The sequence below is a fragment of the Scyliorhinus torazame genome, chromosome 1 (genome assembly GCF_047496885.1).
Source record: "Scyliorhinus torazame isolate Kashiwa2021f chromosome 1, sScyTor2.1, whole genome shotgun sequence".
NCBI classification, from domain to species: Eukaryota; Metazoa; Chordata; class Chondrichthyes; order Carcharhiniformes; family Scyliorhinidae; genus Scyliorhinus; species Scyliorhinus torazame.
Window position 1 is genome coordinate 228,888,855 of NC_092707.1, and position 17,261 is coordinate 228,906,115.

The 17,261-nt window shown below is 42.1% G+C and overlaps 1 protein-coding gene across 7 annotated transcripts in view; it reads left to right on the forward strand.

The window, feature by feature from the left end:
* The window catches only part of snx14 (sorting nexin 14), a 259,496-nt gene that overhangs the window by 132,656 nt on the left and 109,579 nt on the right, over positions 1–17,261 (forward strand). For 4 of the 7 annotated variants that reach the window (XM_072503179.1, XM_072503192.1, XM_072503187.1 and 1 more), the window contains 2 exons: positions 8,886–9,018; positions 11,148–11,331. In XM_072503179.1, coding sequence (XP_072359280.1) covers positions 8,886–9,018; positions 11,148–11,331 — 317 coding nt within the window. Of the gene's footprint in view, positions 1–321; positions 478–8,885; positions 9,019–11,147; positions 11,332–17,261 lie in introns of all 7 variants that reach the window. The other 3 variants (XM_072503178.1, XM_072503170.1, XM_072503160.1) reach the window with 1 other exon arrangement.

The window sequence follows — 17,261 nt, forward strand, 5'->3', positions numbered from 1 at the left end:
ATTTCAGAATTTATTAAAAGTTCATTTTTGAGAGTGAAGATTCTCACTGACTTGGGCATAAAACAGGGGGTAAATTCATACTGTAATAAAGTTATTAGAAACCCTACTAATAAGTCAAGAGTTTGTTGTAAAGGCAGAAAACATTGTAGCGTGTATTTTGTCTCTAGAGCCATATGTAAATGAATGCAGAAACAAATGGCTGGCCTTAGAGCACTCCCATTAATGAATGCAAGTGCTGAAGCTAATATTTATCTGTTTTTCTTTCTACTGATTAATGCTGCCTATTGGATATGTTGTTAAAAAAACAAATTTGTGGGTTAGCACCAAACAGGAATTTAAACGGGGCACTGAATCTGCATCTCTAGGGCAAGCTGCCTCCATGAATCAAGGGTCTTCATCAGCATCTGTTTTTCCTCATGTCCAGTCAATTCTAACACTTCCATCTGGCATTTTACCTTCTCTCCCTGCTGCTATAATGTAAGTCAGGGTCCATTCTCACATTTGCTTCTTTATAACATGCATGGATGCTTGTGTCAAACGTTTATCACCTAAGTCATTAAAGCACATTGTATGTTTTGTATTCCTTTTATTTGTTGATATTAAGGGTTTCAGAACTGGTTTGCTTACATTGTCTGTTTGATAAATGGTTCGGCTGATCGAAAGGTTGTGCTTACATTATTTTCCCAGTTTCATTTGTGTATAACGGCAGAAATGAATGAACTCAAACATGGATTGTGAATAGAAATTGCACTTGGTTACAAATTAGATTGTAATCAGTGAGGAATGATGCCTCCAATATGAGAGGTATTCCGGAAATCTGTGGTCTACTTTACGCTCTGGACCAATGGCAACTGTTCTGTGGCACTCTTGTTGCAAAAAGCTGATGCAGAATCATGTAGTACAGAAGCAGGCTTTCTGCTCATCATGCTTGCCCTGACTTTTTGAAAGCTTTCCAATGAATCTCACTCACCTACCCTTTCCATGAAGGCCCGAATATCTCCATCCTCCGAGTACTTCGGTTTCCTCCCAGAAGTCATGAAAGACGTGCTTGTTAGGTGAATTAGACATTCTGAATTCTCCCTCAGTGTACCCGAATAGGCGTCGGAGTGCGGCAACTAGGGGCTTTTCACAGTAATTTCATTGCAATATTACTATAAGCCTACTTGTGAGATTAATAAAGATTATTATATTATTAGATAGCCAATTCTCTTTTGAATTGGCTGCACATCTATTTTAGTCAGTGCATTCCAAACCGCACCTCTGCTTTAAAGATTCTCCTCCCCTTGCCAAAAGTTCCATTGCCTGTTATCCTAAATCTATTTCCTCGGGATTTCAGCACTCCTGCCAGAGTTCTGCTTATTTGCTTATACAGTTTTTGATGTATTCTGGTCAGTGTTATGACTGTAAAATCCAGTTCAATATAAAGATCTGACTCGTACACATTTCTCTCACTCCAAACTCATTTGGACATCTTTGAAGTCACTTAATGCAAAAGGAGTAGAATAATTTGTGTCCTGTCTTTAGTACTCAAGATGCGAGGGTTGCCCAATACTTGAAACTGCCATGCTCACTTTGTGTGGGTGGCCAAATGGAGTGCGCCGGTTTTCCAGGGAGGAAATATCAACCATAAATCATAGGACCGAATTGTGCCTCCCTACTAGTTCAGTGGCCTGGATTCAGCCTGGTTGTCAGCGTGTGTGTTTTGGCAAACTCCCTAAAAAAAAAAGACAAAAATGATATTAAAGTGGACAATCTTCACGGTGTGATTTAAAAAAAAAAATAAAAAAAAAATTCTGGTGATACTGTTAAACAAAGCCAAAAAGTTGATGTTTGTTTCCATAAGCATGAAGGAGACATTTAAAGTTTTATGTTGTATCAAAAATACTTTAAATTGCATCATTTAAAGCGTCAATTTTTTCCTCTCGGTCATCGCACAAAAGCCATGTTCCATGTCATGGACAGGAATGTTGTGGACTGTGATAGATTCCCCATCAGTGCACAATGTATTCTGTTGATGTATATTCACACATTATCCTTGAACTGTAATGTTTCTGTCTTTCCCCCAAGGCTTTTCTGATCTGTGTATTTGAGTAGGCTGCTTTAGAACAACTCTGATTTTAATGGGCATGGAGTAACCGTAACAATAGTTGCAATAAATCTGTACAATTATTCTAATCTAAACTGTATCAGCAGGATTGACTTGAAATGGCATTCTATATGTACCTCATTGAATGAAAGCTAAACCGGATCTTATCATAGAATGGTTACAGCATAGAAGGAGGCTATTCCGCCTGTTGTTTCTGTGCTGGCTGTCTATGGTAGCGACTCATCTCCCCATAAACCAGCAATATTCTCCTCCTCCGATAATTATCCAATTCCTCTGTGAAAACCAGGATTGAATCTGCCTCCACCATATTTGTCGGCTGTGCATTGTAGATACTCGCTGTGTAAAGAAGCGTTTCCTCATGTCACCTCTAGTTCTTTTGTCTTTCACCTTAAACCTGTGTTCTCTGGTTCTCGATCCTTCTACCAGTGGAAACAATTTTTAAAAATTCTTTCATGGGATGTGGTCGTCACCGGTAAGGCCAGCATTTGTTGCCCATCCCCAATTACCCTTGAACCAAGTGGCATGGTGGGCCATTTCAGAGAACACTGAAGAGTAAACTACATTACTGTGGGTTTGGAGTCATATGTAGGCCAGACAAGGTAAAAGATGGTGGATTTCCTTCCTTAAAGGACATTAGCGAGCTAGATGGGTTTTTACGACAATTGACAATAGTTTCATGGTCACCATTACTGACACTAGCTATTAATGCCAGATTTTTTTCATTAATTGTATTTAAATTTTACCATAAGCTCTGGTTGCATTTGAAACCATGTCCTCAGGGCCTGGGCCTCTGAATTACTTGTCTAGTGTCATTTCCACTGTGTCACCATCACCTATCTATTCTGTCCTGACTGCTCATGATTTTGAACACCTATCAAATCTCTTAACTTTCTCTTCTTGAAGGAGGTCCAACCTCTCCAATCTATCTATGTAACTGAAGCCCCTCATCCCTGAAACCATTATTCATGTGTGCAGGAGGGTTTCCTGACACAGTATGTAGACAGGCCAACAAGAGGCGAGGCCACATTGGATTTGGTACTGGGTAATGAACCAGGCCAGGTGTTAGATTTGGAGGTAGGTGAGCGCTTTGGTGATAGTGACCACAATTCGGTTACGTTTACTTTAGCGATGGAAAGGGATAGGTATATACCACAGGGCAAGAGTTATAGCTGGGGGAAAGGCAGTGATGATGCGATTAGGCAAGACTTAGGATGCATAAGATGGGGAAGGAAACTGCAGGGGATGCGCACAATTTAAATGTGGAGCTTGTTCAAGGAACAGCCACTGTGTATCCTGGATAAGTATGTACCTGTCAGGCAGGGAGGAAGTGGTCGAGCGAGGGTACCATGGTTTACTAAAGTAGTTGAATCACTTGTCAAGAGGAAGAAGGAGGCTTATGTAAAGATGAGACGTGAAGGTTCAGTTAGGGCGCTTGAGAGTTACAAGTTAGCCAGGAAGGACCTAAAGAGAGAGCTAAGAAGAGCCAGGAGGGGGCATGAGAAGTCCTTGGCAGGTAGGATCAAGGAAAACCCTAAAGCTTTCTTTAGGTATGTCAGGAATAAATGAATGACTAGGGTAAGAGTAGGGCCAGTCAAGGACAGTAGTGGGAAGTTGTGCGTGGAGTCCGAGGAGATGGGAGAGGTGCTAAATGAATATTTTTCGTCAGTATTCACACAGGAAAAAGAATGTTGTCGAGGAGAATACTGAGATACAGGCTACTAGACTAGACGGGATTGAGTTTCATAAGGAGGAGAGTGTTAGCAATTCTGGAAAGTGTGAAAATAGATAAGTCCCCTGGGCCGGATGAGATTTATCCTAGGATTCTCTGGGAAGCTAGGGAGGAGATTGCAGAGCCTTTGGCTTTGATCTTTATGTCGCCATTGTCTACAGGAATAGTGCCAGAAGACTGGAGGATAGCAAATGTTGTCCCCTTGTTCAAGAATGGGGAGTAGAGACAACCCCGGTAACGATAGACCAGTGAGCCTGACTTCTGTTGTGGGCAAAGTCTTGGAAAGAATTATAAGAGATAGGATTTATAATCATCTAGAAAGGAATAATTTGATTAGGGATAGTCAACACGGTTTTGTGAAGGGTAGGTCGTGCCTCACAAACCTTATTGAGTTATTTGAGAAGGTGACTAAACAGGTGGACGAGGGTAAAGCAATTGATGTGGTGTATATGGATTTCAGTAAAGCTTTGATAAGGTTCCCCACGGTAGGCTATTGCAGAAAATAAGGAGGCATGGGATTGAGGGTGATTTAGCGGTTTGGATCAGAAATTGGCTAGCTGTAAGAAGACAGAGGGTGATGGTTGATGGGAAATGTTCAGCCTGGAGTTCAGTTACTAGTGGTGTACCACAAGGATCTGTTTTGGGGCCATTGCTGTTTGTTATTTTTATAAATGACCTCGAGGAGGGCGTAGAAGGATGGGTGAGTAAATTTGCAGATGACACTAAAGTCGGTGGAATTGTGGACAGTGCGGAAGGATGTTGCAGGTTACAGAGGGACATAGATAAGCTGCAGAGCTGGGCTGAGAAGTGGCAAATGGAGTTTAATGCAGAAAAGTGTGAGGTGATTCATTTTGGATGGAGTAACAGGAATACAGAGACTGGGCTAATGGTAAGATTCTTGGTAGTGTGGATGAGCAGAGTGATCTCGGTGACCATGTACATAGATCCCTGAAAGTTGCCACCCAGGTTGATAGGGTTGTTAAGAAGGCGCACGGTGTGTTAGCTTTTATTGGTAGAGGGATTGAGTTTCTGAGCCATGCGGTCATGTTGCAGCTGTACAAAACTCTGGTGCGGCCGCATTTGGAGTATTGCGTGCAGTTCTGGTCACCGCATTATAGGAAGGATGTGGAAGCATTGGAAAGGGTGCAGAGGAGATGTACCAGGATGTTGCCTGGTATGGAGGGAAGATCTTATGAGGAAAGGCTGAGGGACTTGAGGCTGTTTTCATTAGCGAGAAGAAGGTTAAGAGATAATTTATTAGAGGCATACAAGATGATCAGAGGATTAGTTAGGGTGGACAGTGAGAGCCTTTTTCCTCGGATGGTGATGGCTAGCATGAGGGGACGTAGCTTTAAATTGAGGGGAGATAGATATAGGACAGATGTCAGAGGTAGGTTCTTTACTCAGAGAGTAGTTGGGGCGTGGAATGCCCTGCCTGCAACAGTAGTGGACTCGCCAACATTAAGGGCATTTAAATGGTCATTGGATAAACATATGGATGATAATGGAATAGTGTAGATGGGCTTTAGATTGGTTTCACAGGTCGGCACAACATCGAGGGCCGAAGGGCCTGTACTGTGCTGTTATGTTCTATGCTGTACCATCAACATTATTGTTTGCTGATTATAGGCTGCTCAATGGGCTGTTAGTATAAAACTTAGTAATCTTTTTGTGTAGTTTAAGTTCAGTGATTTGATTGACACAACATTTTTCACGTTTTTAAACCAGCTGAGCAGTATTTGTTTTTGAACTTGTAAGTTGTGTGGAAGGAGACAACAAACAAACGTAGTAATTTTTAGATTTATCTTGAAACTAAATTTACAATGAAATGAAAAATGAAAATCACTTATTGTCACAAGTAGGCTTCAAATGAAGTTACTGTGAAAAGCCCCTAGTTGCCACATTCCGGTGCCTGTTCAGGAAGGCTGGTACGGGAATTGAACCCGTGCTGCTGGCCTTGGTCTGCTTTACAAGCCAGCTATTTAGCCCACTGTTCTAAACCAGCCCCCAGAGTTATATAATGGGCATTATATATCCTTTTAAAGTCAGTGTAACTTATCATTTCTATTTTAAGTTTGACTTGGGACCACTGTGTGTAGTGCCACCTTGTCCTGGAGCTCAAGAAGATTCTAGGATCAATCCCTGGTTTAACTTGGGGGTTTTCAATTGGGTGTTGGGTTATGACGGGGGTGAATAATGATTAGGTGATACCAAACTTAATTTTTAAACCAGTGCCAGAGAGGATTAACTTAATGTGATGGAGTTAAATAGAAGTTTAATCCATCAGATAAAATGATAGGCTGACTCAGTCCTTGCTGCATATTTTATATAAACAGAATATAGTCGAGCCAAGGCACAAGATGTTCATGCAGTATCATAGCTTTAGTTGAACCATCCCTTATACAGTCAAATCTCTAACTTATTTCCCCTCACTCTGATTGCCTTATATGGTGCATCACTCTCCTGTTTGTGTTATCCTCAGCAGTCTCAGCCGCTCCCAGTTGGTATAAGAATTTTGAATCTTCTGATTTAATCAATTGCTAAGGTGATCAGACTTTCATTTTCTGCTAATTTAATTACATACGTATTTGTCCCAGCTGTTCTTTCTGCTCATTTTCAGCTTAACTCTTTCCTTCTCTCAGCTCAACATTAAATTATTGTCCTTGTCCAAAAATCCCTCCATAGCCTGATGACTTTAATCTTCCGTGACCTCCTGCAACCCTCAGTCCCATGTATCCACTGGCCCTCCAATACTACTTCACTTCATTTTCAATGTTCTCTCTGCTCCACCATCAAATGGCTGCTCCTTCAGCCACCTTTGTTTTAGCCATTTGGAACCCTGTTCTTTAACAGTTCTATCTTGCTGCTTCTCACTTTGCCTTCAATACTTCTCAGTGAATCGTCTTCATTGATTGCATTTGCCCTCTCTAGTCTCTCCTTCCCAGCTCATTTTAATTCACTGTCCATCGTTGTGTAAAATGCTCTGCGGTCCCTCTTTGTAGATTTTTAGAGGTTAAAAACATGACTGAGTGAGGTAAGCAGTTTCCCAGTTTTGAAATCCCATGAATGAATAGGAACAGGAGCAGGCCAGTTAACCCCTTGAACCTGTTCCGCCATTCAGAGAGACCTGTGATCTAATTCCATATTGCCTTTGCCCCATATCCCTTAATATCCTTGGGTAATGTAAATTGTAAGTCTCCAATTGATAGATTTTTAATTGTTCAAGTGTTAATTGCAGGATGTGAAAGAGTGTTTCACATTTGCACCTTTTGCATTTAGAATTGTTTCTTAATTTCACTCCTGATAGGTCAGGCTCTAATGTTTAGACTCTGTGCCCCATTCCATCAGGCAAAATAGTTTCTCCCTGTCTACCTTATTTATCGCACTTAATTGCTTGAATATCGGAGACTCCAACACCTGATTGCAATACAGAGGATTTAAACGGGAAGTAGTGTAATTGGACCTTGGGACGAACAATAAGTAAGTTCAGAGGAACACTGATCCTAGAAGTGTTCATAGAAGTGATGTATTGAGTTAGAGAGAAAGATTGCTAGATGACAAGTCTTTTTTACTTGTATGCTGTGCACATGTTGGTTACATAATTGAAGCAGTTACTGGTAATTTAAGTACTAATGGAAGATGTAGATTTATTGTCATGTGTACCGAGGTACAGTGAAAAGTATTGTTCTGCATACAGTCCAGGCAGATATGATCCATACATGAAAAAACATAGGACATTTGATAAATAGACAATGTAAATACATTCGGGGAAAGCATACGAAGACTAGGTAGTATGGTGACGTGGAGGAATAGTACTTCACCTGGGATTTAGTTTTTACTATTTGACCTTGTTCTGTGATGTATAACTTGGTGCACCATATGTTGCAACCATTTTCTAATACAAATGGTAAATTACAGTTTTGATGTAATCGTTTAAAGGTGTCTTTTATAATTAGAGGTATCTCTAACTAATTGCAATCAGTATGTAGCTGAAAACTGCCCCCTTCAGAAGTCCGTTCTTTTCGTTTGTTCACCAATGAAATGTTGATCATATAAATTGGCATATAATTTTTTTCTTGAAGGGTTATACAGTGTGAACGCTTAAGCTCACTGCTGTGCACCTCAACTTCATCCTAATATGCAGTGCAGTTGTTCCCATGTAATTTACAGATTTCTAAGTGCCATTCTAATATTCCAACTATTCTTTCAAACATCCATTTGAAGAAAGTGATCAAAGTTTAGACGTTCTTGCACCCTGTCATGGCACGATTTGACCTTCTCCAGTTGCACTGTAACCAATTCCACAATAGAATATGGTATGATTTAAATCCATCCTTTTTTCCCTAGTCCTTTTAAATAAATCTGGCCAACTGTTGAGTAATTATGTAGTCAAAACATGATATTCAGCAGCAAATTGAATTTGCTCTTTGTGCTGAGCATAAAATCTGTCAATTGTGTTGTCAGGCCTGCCAATTTATGGGAAGAAGTTATTACTCCATAAGTCTTGGTACATAGATTATTGGACACGATTGTAATTTTAAAATGACTAAGCAAATTGCTTCCCTCCAATAAAATGACTAACCATGGTCACCAGGTGAGATCCACTACACCTAGCTCTGATGGGAGCTTTGATGTTCATGTATCCAATCATAGAAGAATAGAATAGAATCCTTCTTTGATTGGATACATGAACATCAAAGTTGTATAGGCTGAATATCTGCTCTCGCCAGTGAGAATTGTCTCAGCAATTTTGTAATGAATAAATGTTGATCTCTCTTCACAGTTTGATTTAGTGATTATTTTTACCACTAGATTTTTTATAAAAATGCATAGGAGAAAGTGTATACAAATCCACCCAGCTGGTAAATTGTAGCCCTAATTCTTGTCAAGTGTTGATGACAATTGTAAATAGACAGATCAGAGTTGCTCTTTATCTCTGACCAGCGCATGAGGTTAAAATTCATTGCTCTGCATGTTCCACATTTAGTTAATTTGTGCAATTTTGTGTGTGTAAAGGATTTACTGATCCATTTGTCTGCTGTCATTCAGGGGCTCCAATAAACGTGGAGAATCTTTTGGAATAAGTCGAATAGGTAGCAAGCTCAAAGGAGTTTTTAAAAGCACAACGATGGAAGGGGCTATGTTGCCTAACTATGGATTACCAGCAGGAGATGATGATCTTGTGAGTGACATTGACTATTCAAACTAACCATATTGCTTCAGCATGGTATACCAAGTTGCAACTTTCTTTTAAAACTGTAAATTTGCTCGGTTACAAAATCAGAATTGGAATAAGCATCCATTGACATATATGCTGGAATTTGGTGGTTTGCTAGGAGCAGTGTTGTATTCAACTTTTGGTGGCACAGCGCCTAGCACTGCTGCCTCACAGCTCCAGGGACCTGGGTTCGATTCCATCCTTGGGAGACTATCGGTGTGGGGTTTGCATGTTCACCCTTTGTCTGTGCTCCAGTTGCTCCGGTTTCTCCTCTCAGTCCAAAGATGTGTCGGTAAAGTGGATTGGCCATGCTAAAATTTCCTCTTGGTGTTCAGGGATGTGCAGATTAAGTGGGGTTACAGGGATAGGACGGGGGAGTTGGCCTAGGTAGAGTGCTCTTTCAGAGGGTTGGTGCAGACCCAATGGCCGAATGACCTTATTCTTCACTGTAGGGATTCTATGGATTCAGGTCCGAGATTAAATCTAGGACCAATCTCTACCATAAATTAGGTTTTGAGATTTTTGGCTGGCAATCTGGGTGGAGCTGGCAACCTGGCGTGGTTAATGCGGCGGAGACAACGACACACAAACCATGAAATCCACTTCAAAAAGTTGTTTCTTTAATTATTTCAGCTCATACTTCTTAGAGCCATAGTGGTCAACAGCACAGAAAAGGCCCTTCGGCCCATTGCATCAGCGCCAGTCAAATATAACCACCTAACTATTCTCATCCCATTTTCCAGAACTTGGCCCATAACCGTGTATGCCATGGCATCGCAAGTGCACATCTAAATACTTACATGGTATGAGGTCTCTGCCCTCACCACCGTTTCAGTTCCATACTCCCACTCCCCTCTGGGTGAAAAGGTTTTTCCTCACATCCCCTGTAAACCTCCTGCCCCTTATCTTAAATCTACACCTCCTGGTCATCGATCCCAACACCAAGGGGAAAAGTTCTTCCTGTCTACTCTTACTGTGCCCCTCATAATTTTATACATCTCAATCATGTGCCCCCCTCAGTCTCCTCTGCTCCAAGGAAAACAACCCCAGTCTATCCAATCTCTCTTCAGAACTAAAACTCTCCAGCCCTGGAAACATTCTAATAAGTCTTCTCTGCACCCTTTCCAATGCTATCACATCCTTCCTGTAATGTGGATTCCAGAACTGCAATAATTCTCTAGCTGTGGTCTAATCAACGTTTTATACAGTTCCAGCATAACCTCTCTGCTCCTAAACTCTGTTTTGGCTAATAAAGGCAAGTATACCATATGCTTTCTCAACCACTTTATCCACCTGCCCTGCTAAGCGAGTAGTGTACATGCACACCAAGATCTCTGTGGTCCTCGGTGTTTCCCAGGATCCTGTCGTTTATCATGTATTCTTACGCCTTGTTTGTCCTGCCCAAGTACATCACCTCACATTTATCCGGATTGAATTTAATTTTCCACTGGTAGCCCATCTGGCCAGCCTGTTCATATCCTCCTGTAATCTAAGGCTATCCTCTTCACCAATTTTTGTATCATCCACGAACTTACTGATCACATCCCTCCTACATTCAAGTCTAAATCATTCTTGGTTTGAATCCATTCTTTGAGACAGTTGACCACAGCATTCTCTCTAACAGCTGTCCTCTGTCCAACCATATGGGATTCCCCCCATGTTTGGTTCCATTGCTGTATCATAGAGACACAAGGGCACAGGAGGAGACCATTCAACCCATTAAGTCCTTGCGATTTTCTGTAGAGTATTCCAATCTGTCCCATTCCCTTGCTCTATCCTTGTCATCCTGTGAGTTTATACCTGTGAAGCGCCTTTCCAATTTCTTTTCGAAATCATTCATCAGCTCCGCTTTTGCCACCCTCATAAGAAGTGAGATGCAGGTCATTACTGCTTGCTTTCAAATGCATGAACGTGTGTTTTTTTGGTAAACAGCCTTCTTCCTCCATTTGTATCCTCAACCTTTTCATAAGTTTTATTTTTGTAAAATGTCGCACACACGTGCAAGTTGATGTTCTGTAATGACTGATCGTTCAAAATAGTGAACTTTGTCATCTCCGTGAAAAGCTGACATTTCATGTTAAGCTTTGTTACAGGTTGAAGAAGCAACGGTTGTATCTGAGGATGATTTAATTGAAGAACTGGCAATCACTCCCAATGCCCAGCGTAACCTCGCTGCATGGAAAATAAGCATTCCATATCTAGACTTCTACTTTGACAGTAAAAAAGAGAAAGTCCCAGTCTTCTGTATTGAGGTGGATCGAAATGACGAAGGGTCAGGTAAGATGGTTAAGTTTCCTTCACTTCTCCTTTCCCTACCTTTTTTCTAATTATTTCTTGGATACAAGGTCATGAGTGTGTGTGCTTATCTGTACCTGATTGAACAGTGAACTTGCAGACAAAGTTATCCACTTAACATTCAATGGCTTTACCATCACTGAATCCCCACTATCAACATCCTTGGTGGTTGACATTGACCAGAAATTGAACTGGACAAGCCGTCTAAATTCTTTGGCTACAAGCGCAGGTCAAAGGCTGGGAATCCTATGGCGTGTTAACTCACTTCCTAAAGCCAGTCCACCATCCTTGAGGCACAAGTCAGGACTGTGATGGAAAACTCTCCACTTGCCAGAGGCTGCACATTACCCAGGACAAAGCAGCTTGCTCCATAACCACCCTACCCACAAATATTAATTTCCTCCACCACTGGGCACAGTAAGCAGCAGTGTTTGCCATCTACAAGATGTACTGCAAGACCTCACCAAGGCTCCTTAGGCAGCACCTTCCAAAGTCACGACTGCTACCATCTGGAAGGACAAGGACAGCAGACACATGGGAAACCACCACCTGAAGTTCACCTTCAAGCCAAGCTTGGAAATATATTGCTGTTTCTTCACTGACACTGGGTCAAAAACCTGGAACTCACTCCCTAACAGCACTGAGAGTTACTTATAACATGGGGATTGCAGTGGACCAAGAAGGCAGCTCACCACCGCTTGCTCAAGGACAATTAGGGATGGCCCATCAATGTTGGCCTAGCCAGTGACAGCCTCATCTTGTAAATTAATTTTTTAGAAATCTTGTGTGTAGCAAACTGAAATAATCCTCCTTCTGCACTGTAAATTATATGATTGTATATTCCAAAGCCTATAAACGATTGAATACTTTACTGTTTAGCATCTTACAAATACCAAGTTTTAAAGTTTGTTTTGAGACTGTCCCCAAGGTAAAATAGAGGAAAGAAGGGCATCATGTGACCAGATCTGACTTCCACCTGATAACAAGCCTGGGGGGCTTAGCTGCTATTCGGATAAGAGGGGCCCAAGACTAGAGATGTGCTGAGAAGGTGCAAGATGTCCATACCTGTGGACAATGATAAGAGCATCTATACTGACTCTGGATAGACTGTTAGCCTCCAAGTCTCACAGTGAGGTGTTAAGAATGTCAGATTTTATAAATAGTTTTACTTGAAGATCTTGAGTTTAGCTAAGTGGCATTTCTGCCTGGATGCAAGACCTATGTGATTGATGTTGGCTCTGGTAAAGAAATAATTAATGAAAAGACATTGTACCTGGCTGGTTTAGGACAGTGGAGGGGCTGGTTTAGCACAGTGGGCTAAACAGCTGGCTTGTAATGCAGAACAATGCAAGCAGCGGGGGTTCAATTCCCATACCGGCCTCCCCGAACAAGTGCCAGAATGTGGCGATTAGGGGCTTTTCACAGTAGCTACATTGAAGCCTACTTGTGACAATAAGCAATTATTATATTATTATGTAGTGTTGGGTTTTTAGAGGATTTCTAAGATATCACTGGGCCTGGCAGAAACAAATCAGTCTGCCAGAATCGTGAGAGCAGAAAAATGGGGGCAATCAATCCTACACATGCTGACTGTATTGTTCACCACGCAGAATGCAGGTAGGAGCTCAAGCTCCGTTTGGGGGGGGGGGGGGGGCGGGCACGGTAGCACAGTGGTTAGCATTGTTGCTTCACAGCACCAGGGACCTGGGTTCGATTCCCGGCTTGGGTCACTGTCTGTGTGGAGTCTGCACCCTCTCCCCGTGTCTGCATGGGTTTCCTCCGGATGCTCTGGTTTCCTCCCAAAGATGTGCAGGTTAGGTGGATTGGCCATGCTGACGATTTCGAGTTCTTTTTGCCCTCAGTCTGGTCTCAGTAAAACTACCAAGGCGGATTTGTAGGTAATATCTATTTTATTCCAAGCAGCTTGCAAGCTAGACTCACTCTGATAACCCAGGACACCAACATAGTCCCTGAGATCCCCAGAGCAAGTGAGTGAAAACAAAGCACATAGCATCTTATACACATGAACATGGAATCAAGTTTCACACACAACCAAATAAGGCAACGGTGGCAGATGCAAAGCTCCCATAGGCTTTCGCCACATTCCTTAACCCTGAGGCTCCTTTCACCAGTATCTTCTCCAACAGGCCGACTCAGTGACTACCCATCCCCCTCATTATGCCTTGAATCCCACTTACAGGCAATTAGACTGCTACCCATTTTCTCCAGCCTAAGCTAGATATGTTTAAAGGTCCGCTACCCTAATCCTCTAATCACCTGTATTAGTTTCTACTCCTAACTTTGCCGAACTACTTATAGCTACTTGTTCCCTTTCTACTACCTTGCTCTTTTGCTCCATTCCTCAACGCTAAATTGCCCTTAGTGTCCCAAAAGATTAGGTGGAGTTACTGGGTTACAAGGATAGCGTGGAGGTGTAGGCTTTAGTAGGGTGCTCTTTCCAAGGGCTGGTACAGACCCGATGGGCCAAATGGCCTCCTTCTGCACTGTAAATTCTATGATTCTATCACAAGTTTGTGAGGATTAAAACTAGGCCGGAAGGCTCACCAAGCTTTGGGTCGAGAGAGAGAGATCTCCAGATAACTCGTAATAAAAGTCACTTTGGATTAGAAATAACCCGTCTCGCAAAGGGAAAAGGAAATAGGCCATCGGGCGCAGAGGATAACTTTGGACTGGTTCCAGGAGAATAAAATGACCACTTAAGGGAAAGAGTACAGTATAACCCTGGCACTGAATTCACAACCCTGTTAAAAGTCACGCAGGGGATTGTTTCTGTAGTTTAGAGAATATGTTGCGTACAAAAATAGTAAATATTGTTTTTCTCTTGTTTATGAAAGTTTTAAATGTGAAATCTTTTGTGATGTTTTCAATTGGTTACTGGAATTCAAATGTCTTTTTAAAAAGTTATCAGTCTCTATGGAGATCGAAATGAGCACTAGAAAATGTAGACTTTAAGCTGTCCCATTTACATTTCTGACTCTTAATTTATTCTTTATTTTCTATGGCTGTTGATCCTTTGCTAGATATGGAAATGCTGCCAAGATTCCAGTCTCTTGTGCTGCTGTGATTATCAGGAATAGTTCACTAATTCTGGTCTCATTGTCAAATTCAGCAACAAAACATTTGCACTATGCTATGTTAAGAACATAAGAACTAGGAACAGGAGTAGGCCATCTGGCCCCTCGAGCCTGCTCTGCCATTTAATGAGATCATGGCTGATCTTTGTGGACTCAGCTCCACTCTCCGGCCCGTACACCAAATCCCCAAATCCCTTTATTCTTTAGAAAGGTATCTATTTTTTTCTTAAAAACGTTTAAAGAAGGAGCCTCAACTGCTTCACTGGGCAAGGAACGCTATTGAGTGATACATTTGTGATTCTGAGACCTGTGCTAAGTAATTAATTTAAACTCCCCTGTTGTGTTATTTTAATGGAGATGGCTAGCTTGCTGTAGCACAGTTTGATTCTATGTTAATGGGAACTCGAAGATTTAGCACAGTTGTTATCACTTGTTCCATATGGTCGCTCAATGTGAGTTGCAACTTCAATTGATCATCAGAACAAATTTGTTACATTACGATTTGAAATCACCATAGCGAAAATATTGTGATTGCGATGGTAAATAACTTGCGTTCAGTGTTAAATAATAAAACCTTACAAAATAGTAATTAAGAGGAGTTGCTGCAGAATTCCAAGCTGTGTGGAAAGATCATTATTGCTATGATAACCAACTAGAACCGGCTACACCATAAAACTCCAGAGGACAATCAGAGGGGAATGAGCCTGGCCAGGTGGTGGAAGATTCAGTAGGGGAGCATTTCGGGAACAGTGACCACAATTCAGTAAGTTTTAAAGTGCTGGTGGACAAGGATAAGAGTTGTCCTAGGGTGAGTGTGCTAAATTGGGGGAAGGCTAATTATAACAATATTAGGCAGGAACTGAAGAACCTAGATTGGGGGCGGATGTTTGAGGGTAAATCAACATCTGACATGTGGGAGGCTTTCAAGTGTCAGTTGAAAGGAATTCAGGACCGGCGTGTTCCTGTGAGGAAGAAGGATAAATACGGCAATTTTCGGGAACCTTGGATAACAAGAGATATTGTAGGCGACGTCAAAAAGAAAAAGGAGGCATTTGTCAGGGCTAAAAGGCTGGGAACAGATGAAGCCTGTGTGGAATATAAGGAAAGTAGGAAGGAACTTAAGCAAGGAGTCAGGAGGGCTAGAAGGGGTCACGAAAAGTCATTGGCAAATAGGGTTAAGGAAAATCCCAAGGCTTTTTACACGTACATAAAAAGCAAGAGGGTAGCCAGGGAAAGGGTTGGCCCACTGAAGGATAGGCAAGGGAATCTATGTGTGGAGCCAGAGGAAATGGGCGAGGAACTAAATGAATACTTTGCATCAGTATTCACCAAAGAGAAGGAATTGGTGGATGTTGAGTCTGGAGAAGGGATTGTAGATAGCCACATTGAGATCCAAAAAGACGAGGCCTTGGGCGACTTGAAAAATGTTAAGGTGGATAAGTCCCCAGGGCCTGATGGGATCTACCCCAGAATACTGAAGGAGGCTAGAGAGGAAATTGCTGAGTCCTTGACAGAAATCTTTGGATCCTCACTGTCTTCAGGTGATGTCCCGGAGGACTGGAGAATAGCCAATGTTGTTCCTCTGTTTAAGAAGGTAGCAAGGATAATCCAGGGAACTACAGGCTGGTGAGCCTTACGTCAGTGGTAGGGAAATTACTGGAGAGAATTCTTCGAGACAGGATCTACTCCCATTTGGAAGCAAATGGACGTATTAGCGAGAGGCAGCATGGTTTTGTGAAGGGGAGGTCATGTCTCACTAACTTGATAGAGTTTTTCGAGGAGGTCACAAAGATGATTGATGCAGGTAGGGCAGTGGATGTTGTCTATATGGACTTCAGTAAGGCCTTTGACAAGGTTTCTCATGGTAGATTAGTAAGTTTGCAGACGACACAAAGGTTGATGGAATTGCGGATAGCGATGAGGACTGTCAGAGGATACAGCAGGATTTAGATTGTTTGGAGACTTGGGCGGAGAGGTGGCAGATGGAGTTTAATCCGGACAAATGCGAGGTAATGCATTTTGGAAGGTCTAATACAGGTAGGGAATATACAGTGAATGGTAGAACCCTCAAGAGTATTGAAAGTCAGAGAGATCTAGGTGTACAGGTCCACAGGTCACTGAAAGGGGCAACACAGGTGGAGAAGGTAGTCAAGAAGGCATACGGCATGCTTGCCTTCATTGGCCGGGGCTTTGAGTATAAGAATTGGCAAGTCATGTTGCAACTGTATAGAACCTTAGTTAGGCCACACTTGGAGTATAGTGTTCAATTCTGGTTTCCACACTACCAGAAGGATGTGGAGGCTTTAGAGAGGGTGCAGAAGAGATTTACCAGAATGTTGCCTGGTATGGAGGGCATTAGCTATGAGGAGCGGTTGAATAAACTCGGTTTGTTCTCACTGGAACGACGGAGGTTGAGGGGCGACCTGATATGAGGTCTACAAAATTATGTGGGGCATAGACAGAGTGGATAGTCAGAGGCTTTTCCCCAGGATAGAGGGGTCAATTACTAGGGGGCATAGGTTTAAGGTGCGAGGGGCAAGGTTTAGAGTAGATGTACGAGGCAAGTTTTTTAAACAGAGGGTAGTGGGTGCCTAGAACTAGCTACCGGAGGAGGTGGTGGAAGCAGGGACGATAGTGACATTTAAGGAGCATCATGACAAATACATGAATAGGATGGGAATAGAGGGATACGGACCCAGGAAGTGTAGAAGATTGTAGTTTAGTCATGCAGCATGGTCGGCACTGGCTTGGAGGGCCGAAGGGCCTGTTCCTGTGCTGTACTTTTCTTTGTTCTTTGTTTGTAACACCATTTTTGAA